This window comes from Suncus etruscus, chromosome 15, assembly GCF_024139225.1.
Source record: "Suncus etruscus isolate mSunEtr1 chromosome 15, mSunEtr1.pri.cur, whole genome shotgun sequence".
NCBI lineage: Eukaryota > Metazoa > Chordata > Mammalia > Eulipotyphla > Soricidae > Suncus > Suncus etruscus.
In genome coordinates, this window is record NC_064862.1 from 82,475,576 (window position 1) to 82,486,167 (window position 10,592).

General features: G+C 55.2%; 1 protein-coding gene across 1 annotated transcript; it reads left to right on the forward strand.

Annotated features, from left to right (window-relative positions):
- Positions 1–520: 520 nt before the first annotated feature.
- BSG (basigin (Ok blood group)) lies at positions 521–8,673 on the forward strand. The gene is made up of 7 exons (XM_049788745.1): positions 521–666; positions 7,020–7,173; positions 7,276–7,358; positions 7,466–7,602; positions 7,995–8,277; positions 8,459–8,483; positions 8,580–8,673. Exons 1-7 carry the CDS (start codon positions 606–608, stop codon positions 8,647–8,649), a joined length of 813 nt encoding a protein of 270 aa, XP_049644702.1. The 5' UTR covers positions 521–605; the 3' UTR covers positions 8,650–8,673.
- Positions 8,674–10,592: the final 1,919 nt, after the last annotated feature.

Genomic DNA, 10,592 nt, shown 5'->3' on the forward strand with positions numbered 1-10,592 from the left:
GAGATGAAGTCTTGAGCACCCTAAGTGTGACCGAAAAAAATACAAATGAAAATGAAAAATAAAAGACCTTGAGGCCGGAGCAGTGGCGCAAGCGGTAGGGCGTTTGCCTGCATGCACTGACCTAGGACTGACAGAGGTTCCGATCCCCTGGAGTCCCATAGAGCCCCCCAAGCCAGGAGTAAAATTTCTGAATGCATAGCCAGGAGTAACCCCTGAGCGTCACCGGCGTGGCCCCAAAACAAAACAAAACAAAACAAAACAATATATATAGTAACTTAAAATAGACCCGCTATCCGTCAGCAGTTTGACCAAGGGGGAGGGAAGCGCCAACAATAGGCCCCGCCCCCAGCACACTAGACCACGCCCTTACAATGCCCCGCCCACCGCTCCTTAGTTGGAGTCGTCGCCTTCCCGGCTTCCGTTGCGCGCGGGCCTGTGTGGGCGGGGCGCTGACTCGCGCGTGCGCACGTGCGTCGGAGCCCGAAGCCCGGAGGAGGCCGCCACCCGGCGTGCCTTGCGTGCGCACTCCCGCGCCGCCCTGTGTGCGCGCGCGCCCCCGCCCAGGCTCTTCTAGCGAAGCGGGAGGCGGGCGGCGCGTGGGAGACATGGCGACGGCGCTGCTGCTCTTGGTTCCCGCATTCCTGTGCGCTCGGGTCTGGGGGGCCGGTGAGCATTTGGGGGTGCCCTGGGGGAGGGCAAAGGGGAGACCTATCGGGGGGCCAGAATGAGGCGGGGTGTGTGTGTTAATATGGAGACCGATCCCGGACGAAAGACCTCGGGGGGGGTCTTCACGGCCATGGCCTTGCCTGGGAGCGATGGTGGGGGAACCCCTGGATTGCCAGGCCTGGGAGAAAATGAGGTTTGGGTGGATCGGGGCTGACCCCGCCAAGGCAGAGTGTTTGCTGAAACCCTTTGGGCGAGGGCACGGGGATTCCATCTACATTGATACTGGAAGGGAAGGACTGAATTGGGGGGGCTGGGTTTGGGGTTCTCACGGTGAACCCCGACTTCAGAGCAGCCTGAGTCCAGGCTGGTGCTGGAGGTGAGGTCCTGATTTTTTTTCGGGGTGTATGGGATGGGGTGCCCTGTCCAGAACCGTACCCATTAGCCCCCTACACCTCCCCAGGGGAAGGGGACCCCCTTTTTTTCTTTTTTGGGTCCTGGAGTGTCCCCCTACTCGACCGGACAGAGCCTGCAAGAAAGAGCCTTATCCGGTTTCCCACACACACTGGGAGCGTGTGTGAGTTGGAGGGACACAGCGGGAGACCCCCTTGGCCGCCAGATCCAGGCAGAAGCAGCCAGGGTTCAAGGGGTCCCTCACCTTGGAGCCCCAGTAACTCCTTAGGTCTGGCAGGATTGTCATTCTTCCTGGAATTTAGGGGTTTAGGTGCTCAGGCTGGCTTGGAAGTGTGTGTGTGTGGGGTGCAGCCAGCGCCTGGTTCTTCTCCAAACACTCAAAGCTTTGTAGGGTAACCTGCCCCCCCCCATGTTTGGCCACCCGGATTGTGGTGTCTGTTCTCGACTTTGCCTCTACTACTAGATGCCTCCCTCCCGCACCCGTGGGTGGATTCCATGGGTGGATTTTGAGGCCTGGAAGGAGGGGTGGGGTTCCAAGGTCACTGGGAGGTCGTCTTGCCAGTGGGGTGCTGGAATTGCTGAAAGAAGTTGGAACTCTTCCTTTTTCCTGGGAGGAAGGTAGCTTCTGAGAGCTGGACCTGGAAGGGGGGGTGTCACGGGGCCAGGTTTTGGGGGGGGTGGTCACTGGTGTTTTGCCAGAAGGAAGACGGACCGTAGACTTGGCTGGCAACGTTTCTAGGTTAAAGATTGATAGTGGGGGGCTGGAGGAGCAGAAGGACAGCAGGGAGGGCCGTACAGCCTTGCAGACTGGCTAAACAATAGTCCACATCCCATAGGGCCCTTGAACACCCGCCAGGAGCCGGGAAGTACTGTGCCAGGAGGAGTTGACCTCCGGGTGTGGCCCCAAGACAAATAAACAGAAAGTGGTTAGAGCCCTGGGATCAAAGTGTAGCCAGGGGGCCAGAACCTAAGGGGGCTTTTCCATTCCTTGCATAATTTCTCTAACCCAAACAGGATTGCCTTTCTTTATTTTTTTTATTTATTTTATTATTATTATTATTATTATTATTATTATTTTGGTTTTTGGGCCACACCTGGCGGTGCTCAGGGGTTACTCCTGGCTGTCTGCTCAGAAATAGCTCCTGGCAGGCACGGGGGACCATATGGGACACCGGGATTCGAACCAACCACCTTTGGTCCTGGACCGGCTGCTTGCAAGGCAAACGCCGCTGTGCTCTCTCTCCGGGCCCCAGGATTGCCTTTCTGGGAGGGTCTCTGGGTAGGTGGGTAAAGGAATTTAGTAGCAGAAGCCACACCCTTAGGTGGTGCTTTATTGGGAAACTGGCTGACCCTTCACCTTCTTCCAAACCTGGCGGGGAATTCTTTTTTTATTCTTTTTTGTTTGTTTGTTTGTTTTGTTTTGTTTTTGGGCCACACTTGGCTGGGTTACTCCTGGCTCTGCACTCAGAAATCACTCTTGGCAGGCTCTGGGGACCATATGGGATATGGGGAATTGAATCCTGGTCCATCCTGGGTTGGCCGCAAGCAAGGCAAATGCCCCAGGCTGTGTTATCTCTCTGGCCCTGGGGCACTTGTTGATGAGGGAGAATGAGACCACAATCACCCTACCTCATAGATTCCTGGTATTGCTTCATCTTGCTCAGACTCAATTTTAGGGAGAGGTTGGGGTGCTGAAGGGGCTCAGCTTTAATTTGTTTGGGGGAGGCCCCACAGCTTGCAGTGCTCAGGGCTTCCTCTTGGCTCTGTGCTCAGACATTGCTCCTGACTTTGCTGGGTGGGGGAGGTGGAGATGACTGTGGGGTGCTGGGGATCGAACCTGGGGCTGCTATATGCGAGGCAAGAGCTCTCTCTACTGTCCTATCACTCCAGGACTGCTTTGTCTATTCGGACCCTGGGTTGAAGAGCTTGTTTAAGTCACAGGCTCAGAAAACCTGTTGGAGCCTCTCGAGGAGGGGTGTAGAGCCACTTGTGAGCCCAGGGCCTGCACCACATCCTGCTCCCCAGTCGCTGATAGGAGTTGACTATTTTTAGATTAAGGTGACATTTAAGGCACATGGCAGGCGCCCTGGCCTTGGCCTGGCTCATGGTTTTTAAGGCCCTCATGTGTGAGACGCCCCCTGCATCTTTACCAAGCTTCTACAGGCTTCTGGAGTGTGGTACCCTGTTATTTTTAGGGTGTGGGGGGAGGTCAAACCCCTTGTTGATGGTCTCCAAGTCTAAGAATGACTCCCAGAATGATAAATTGAATTTCATTCTTCTGTCCACCCTTTTGGGGGAGACTTTGATAATAATATCCGACGTGAATAATCAACGAATGCAAAAGATTAGGGGACCAAAGGTTCAGCAAAGAAAGTCTTTTGTCAGTTGCAGCCAACTCCAAAAAGCAAACTGAACAAGCCGTCAGTTCTGGCAAAAGAACTCCCTATGCCTCCCCAACAAGCTATTTATTTCTTTCCTTAATCACCCCCACCTGGAAGATCCAGGCGGGATGACGGCAAAAACAATGTTACAACAATTACTCAACATAGGGTACACCGGCCCTGAATCCTGGGCACTTTTCAACCCACTTTCCCAGTTGCTTCGCCCTTAGGAAACATTTTCCCCCTTTGTTTTATTGGGGGTGGGGCTCAAGTGGTGCTCAGGACTTCCTCCTGGCTCTGCATCTGATCTTTGCTTGTGGGTTCAGGGGCACCCTATGGATCGAGCAGAGGTTGGTTGCTTTCTCAGCTGTATTCTCCCTCCCTCCTCTGGGACAACCATAAGCCCAAGCCTGGGCTTGTCTTTTTTTTTTTTTTTTTCCTAAATCCTGTCCTTAGTTTAGGACTCTGTACTCAGGGATCACTCTCTTTTGGCTTGGGAGGGGGGACATGGATCCTCTGGCTTTCAGAAATCAGAACCCGGTTAGCCCTGTAACCGGTCCCAGACCTATCTATGGCTTTGCTTATTTATTTTTGGGTTGTTTTTGTTTTGGGGCCACACCCAGCAGGGTTGCTCAGGGTTGCTCCTGGTAGGCTCAGGCAGACCATATTGGATACCAGGGATCAAACCCAGGTCTGTCTTGGGTTGGCAATGTGCAAGGTAAACACCCTACTATCACTTTGGCCCCTTATTTTTGGTTTTTAGAGGTTTTACTCCTGACTCTGCACTCCTGGCAGTGCTTGGGGAACTGTATGGGATGCCAGGAATCGAACCTGGAGTCAGCTACGTGCAAGGCACATGCCCTCTCCTCTGTGCTATCACTCCAAGGGGCACACACCCCTCTGTGGAATTTTTATGTCCCACTTCCTAGAGGGACTGGTGGATTTCTACCAGGAATTGGAGATACCCCCTCCCTCCAGCATGAATTGGGTAACATGTCCTAGCTGGGTGATCTGGGCCCCAGGGGATGTAACCCAGGTGAGGCAGGGCTCAGGCATGGGGTACCCTGCCTCCTCTCTTCACCCCAGCACAGAGTTGTGCAATGTTGGGGAACATGGGCTCCTGAGAAATGTGGGTGAACAGCTCTGTGTAAGAAGACACTCGGGCAGGGCCAGGCCAGCGCAGGCCTTGTGGCCCCAGTCCATACCTGGGCTGCAGGCTGCAACTTGAGTCAGCCCAGGGGTCACTGCCCTGGGGCTGGGTGTTGGCTCCTTGGTGCTGCTCCCCCTGTGTCTTTTTTTTTTTTTTTTTTTTTTTTGTGGCTTTTGGGTCACACCCGGTAGTGCTCAGGGGTTATTTCTGGCTCCAGGCTCAGAAATCGCTCCTGGTAGGCACGGGGGACCATATGGGACCCCGGGATTCGAACCGATGACCTTCTGCATGAAAGGCAAACGCCTTACCTCCATGCTATCTCTCCGGCCCCTCCCCTGTGTCTTAAATCTGTGTGTGTCAGTTGCAGCGCTACCCTGAGCACATAAGAATGTCTGTATTTGAGAAGCTAGAGAAAGAGACAGTACAGCAGATTTGGCATTTGCCTTGCATGCAGCCGATCTAGGTTCCATCCCTGCATCTCATATGGTCGGCTTGAACCTCCAGGATTCTTTTATTCCTGCCTTTTTTTTTTTTTTTGTATTTGGGGCACACCCAGCAGTGTACCAGGGCGCTACTCCTAGTTCTGCACTTGGAAATTACTCCTGGCAGCGCTTGGGGGGGGGGTCCATATGGGCCAGAGATTGGACCTGGGTTAGCCACTTGCAAGGCCAGTGTCCTACCCTTGGTGCTATTGCTCCTGCCCCAGAACTCATTTCTCTCTCTCTTTTTGGGGGAAGGGGTTGGTTTTTGGGGTCACATCTGGCGGTACTCTGGGGTTACTCTTGGCTCTATGCTCAGAAATCGCTCCTGGCAGGCTTGAGGGGCCATATGGATGCCGGGATTCAAACCACCGTCATTCCTAGATTGGCCACATGCAAGGCAAATGCCCTCTCACTGTGCTATCTCTGGCCCCTCATTTCTCTTTTAAAAAAAAATTATTTAGGTTTTTGGGCCACACACAGTGGCACTCAGGTGTTAATCCTGGCCTGTGCTTAGAAATTGCTCCTGGCAGGCTCGAGGGACCATGTGGGATGCCAGGAGTCGAACCTGTGCTCTGATTCAGCCTTATGCAAGGCCCTACTGCTGTGCTATCACCCCAGCCCCCTCCAGAACTCATTTCGGACTACAGAGCCAATAAGATCGCCGAATGTGGCCTCAGAACAACCAAGTTAGGGGCCAGAGTGGTGGCGCAGGTGGTAGGGTGTTTGCCTTGCACACGATAACCTAGGACAGACTTCGTTTTGATTCCCCAAGCCAGGAGCAATTTCTGAGCATGTAGTCAGAAGTAACCTCTGAGCGTCACCAGTATGGCCCAAAAACCATACAACAATAACAAATAAAGTGAAAGCCCAGAGTTTGAGACTGTCCTTTATTTTTTATTTTGGGGCCACATGGTGGTACTCAGGGCTAACTATTGGCACTAAACTCAAGCAGATCCCTCTTGGCAGGGTTTGGGGGGACGTTAGAGGGAGTGTGTTTTGTTTTGTTTTTTTGTTTTTGTTTTTTTTTTTTGTTTTGTTTTTGGTTTTTGGGCCACACCCGGCGGTGCTCAGGGGTTACTCCTGGCTGCCTGCTCAGAAATAGCTCCTGGCAGGCATGTGGGACCATATGGGACACCGGGATTCGAACCAACCACCTTTGGTCCTGGATCAGCTGCTTGCAAGGCAAACGCCACTGTGCTATCTCTCAGGGCCCGAGGGAGTGTGTTTGAAACGGTGTCAACCCCATGCAACCACCTTCCCCTTCTCCAATCCCGAGGCGGAGCCATGTCTGGGGAAATGATCCAATGGGTTAAGCTTGGACTTTGCAGGCTAGTGGCCCTGGGTACCCCTAAGTAAGAGCCCAAAATGAAAATTAGGGTTGTGGAGCCAGCAGAGAGTATTAAGGTGCTTCCTTGCATGCTTCCAGCCCTGGTTTGAATCCCCTAACATTTCATGAGAGTCCTTGAGCCCTGTTAGATATCACCCCCAACTCTCACCTAAAGCCTGACCCCTCCAATAAACAAAAGCCCCCCCCCCCAAATAAAGTGCAAAGCCTCAGGGGCATTGGACAGGAAGTGGCAGGGGATCATCTGCCTGCAGGTTACTTTTGAAAAAATCAGCTTGGTTGGCTGGCAACGCCTGTGAAGAGTGCCCACTGCCCATAGGGCTTGGTGAATGCGGACAGTGGGTATGAAGGGCCCTGATGTTCCAGTGCTCACTGGGTTTGTTCCAGGTTTCTGGAAGCAGGGCAGAGTGGTGCTGCCCAAGGGGGTAGTATGGTGCCCATCTCATTCCCCCAGAATCCAATGCCAGCAACTCTGTTCCTTTCTGCTTTGCCATGGGTACCCCCAGGAGCACCGAAGAGGGGTGCCGTGGCTGGGTGTTGGTTTTCTGGGGGAACCCTGACCGCCCTCTGCTCTGGCCACTCAGAGACTGTCTGGACATCGATGCAGGATGTAGGGAACCGCACCCACCTGACCTGCCAGCTGAACCAAAGCAGCGTGGCGATCACAGGCCACCGCTGGATGCGGGGCAAGGAGGTGCTGCTGGAGGACAACCAGCAGGGGCTGAAGACTGACTACAAGTGAGTGGAGGGGAGGGAGGGGAGGGACGTGGGGTGCGCCCCCAGCTGCCAGGGGCTCCTGGCTCCGAGTAGAACCTCCACCGCCACCCTGTGTCCCTGCAGCGTGAGCTCCAACGATCACGGGGGCATCTACACCTGCATCTTCCTCCCAGAGACCGCAGGCCGGGCTAACTTCGATGTACCGGGTGAGTTGAGTCTGGTCTGCCGACCATGGCGGGGTGGAGATAGGGGTGTCGGCCGTGGCCAGAACCGGGGTTCCGGGTGCCTGCCTTCTCACTCGGCTTTCCTGAAGGGCCCCCCAAGGTGAAGGCCGCCAAGAAGATGGAGCATGTCGATGAAGGGGAGAGCGTGGTGCTGCGCTGCTCAGCTGAGGCCTTCCCCGCTGTGCAGTATTGGAGGTGGTACCGCGAGAATGAGTCTGGGGTGCAGGTGAGGCCAGGTCCGGGGACTGCTCTGTCCCTTTAGGCCACGCCCCTTGGGATAGCCACACCCATCGGGGACCTGTCCTCTGGTTCCGCCTCTCAGGCATGAATGCTGGTTGCTCTGCCTCTGCCTTCTATATTCTTATATACTTGTGGACACGCCTCTTTTGGGTGGGTCAGATCGCTCGGCCCCTGCCTCATATGGTCTGAACTGCCCTGTCCTTTGTGGGCACGCCCCTTTGGGGCAGGTCAGGTCATTCCTGCCCTGCCTTATATGGTTTGAACAGCGCCATCCTTTGTGGACAGGTCCCCCAACTGCCCTGCCCCGCCTAGCCCTTGCCCAGGCCCCACCATGGGCAGGGAAGGACCTGACACAGTGTCCCCGGGGGTCCCCTGCAGCAACTCATCGACAACCACACCCGTGCGGACAAATACTTCGTGGTGTTCGGGGAGAACTCGTCTGAGCTGCACGTGCAGAACCTGCACCTGGAGGAGGACCCAGGCAAATACTCATGCGAGGCCACCAACAGCGAAGGCCAGAGCTCCGCCATGATCGAGCTGCGCGTTCGCAAGCACCTGGCCGCCCTCTGGCCCTTCCTGGGCATCGTGGCCGAGGTGCTCGTGCTGGTCACCATCATCTTCGTCTATGAGAAGCGCCAGAAGAAGGACGATCAAGTGGACGGTGAGGCTCCCACCAACCCCCCGGGGGGGCGCTCCTCTTTGTGAGGGGGTGCTGGGACCCGGGGCGGCTCCCCCATGTTCCCGGGTGGTGGAGACTTTGGAGGCAGCGCCTTGGCGATGGATTGGGTGGCTTGCCCGTGGTGACCTGTCCCCTCTCTTGCATGTGGCTGCGTCTCGGACAGATGAAGACACGGGCTCCCAGCCACTGTGAGTCCCGGCGTGCTGGGGCTGGGGTGGGGGCGGGTGTGCTGTGCTGCTGCACCCCCAAGTGCTCAACACCCCCCTCCCGCCTCTGCTCCCCAGGAAAAGCTCGGGGCACCTTATGAATGACCAAGGCAAAGAGCTAGGCGTGCGCCAGAGAAATGCCACTTGAGCCAGGCAAGTTTTTTTTTTTTGGAGGGGGGCACAAAGCGGAAGGCTGGATGACCCAGGGACGGGAGGCTGCTTTGGGGAGATCTGACTCTGATCTCCCCCTCCCCCTGCAGGCTGGCAGAAGAGCCCCCAGGTGCCATTGTGCCCATCGCACCCAGCTCCCGGTCCAGGAAACCCACTGGCACAGAGACACCGGGGGGTGGGGGGTTCTACCCCGCCTCCCCCACTCTTCCGAAACTAAACTACAAGGAATTACGCCCCGTAGGGTCCTGTCCGCGTTTGTGACCCCGACACCCTCACCGAGCCCTCCCTCTCGAGGCCCTGTGCCTGCGACCGCCCTTCTCGCTGCCCCTTTTCTGCTCCATCCTAAGCCTTCCCCTACCCCGACCCCTCGTCCCCAGGAGTGTGATGGGTGCCCTTCCCATGGGCTTCCCAGGTATGCATGTGTGATTCGGCACATATGCCCAGGTGTTACTGCAACCTGCGCCCCGCCTGGTGCACAGAGCAGCTGGTGCAGAGTTCCCCAGTGCTGCAGATCTGGGGAGCTGGTGGAGAACTCTGGCTCCCAATAAAAACTCTTGATCGCCTGTTCTCCACTCCTCTCTGCTCTAGGGAGCACCGCCAGGGTAACTCCTGAGCACAGAGATGAGAATAACTCCGAGCACTTTCTGCTCATTAGGGCTGTTGGTTTGGGGGTCACACCCAGCAGTGCTCAGGAATCACTCCTAGTGTAGGGAGGGACCATATGAGGCACCTACAAGCCAAACACCCTCCTGTGCTGTGCTAGTGCTCTGGCCTCAAGCCCCTCAGTTTGACTCCAGAGACAGTCCAGGGGCCACAGGTTGTTCCTCTCTACCCCCACATCACCAGATGTGACTCCCAAAACAAAGTTATTCATGCTGCCTTACCCACAGAGGTCTTCCTGAACTCGGAGGGCTTTGTGGAGGAGCACCCTTTGGGAAGTGGACCTGGACCCTACGAGGAGATCCTCTGCTTATCTGGCCAGCATTGGCAACTGTTAAAATCTTTTGGGGGTGCATTGAGGGTGAGGTTAAAGACCAATTCACTCAGTCCTGCTACTCATTCACACAGGGACAACTGAGTCCTTGGTAGTGGAGGGAATAAGACTTTGCCTCCTTCCCTTTCTCCAAGCACTGGGGCCTTCCTGGGGACAGATCAGGACTGGGCCTCAGAGATTCCAGAGTCTTTCTGTCCCCACATTGCACTACAGGAGTCAGAATCTGCTTGGGTGTGGAATTTGGGGCTTTCTATGTGAACAAAATAAGTTTTTGGTTTTATTGGTTTTATTTTGGGGCCATGCTCAGGAATCACTAATGGCAGTGCTCAGGGGACCATATAGAATGCTTGGGATTGAAGCTGACTTGAAGTCATGCATGGCTGCATGCAAGGTAAATGCCCTCCCTGCTCTCTCACTCCAGCCCCAGCCCTGGTTAGATCCCTGGCACCACATGGTCCCCCAGGTGTACAGAACCAGAAGTAACCCCTGAGCATGGCCAGGTATGTTTCTAAAACCAATCAAGAGGCCCATGGGCTGAGCTGCTTGCCTCTTGGAGGGGATTCCAGGTTAGAAACCCAGCTCTGCATGACCTCTCAAGCAGGACGACATTGATCCTAAAAAGGCTAAAAAAAAAATTCAATATTGAGGACTACAGAGACAGCACAGCGATAGGGCCTTTGCCTTGCACACTCCTGACCTGACACCCCAGAAGGTCTCCCAAGCCTGCCAATGGTGATTTCTGAGTGCAAAACCAGGAATAACCCCTGAGTGCCACTGGGTGTGGCCCCAAAACAAAAATTCAATATTGGAGCCAGAATGATAGTACTATGGGTAGGGTATTTGCCTTGCACACAGCCAATCCAGGACAGACGGTGGTTCGAATCCAGGCATCCCATAAGGCCCCCCGAACCTGCCAGGAGTAATCC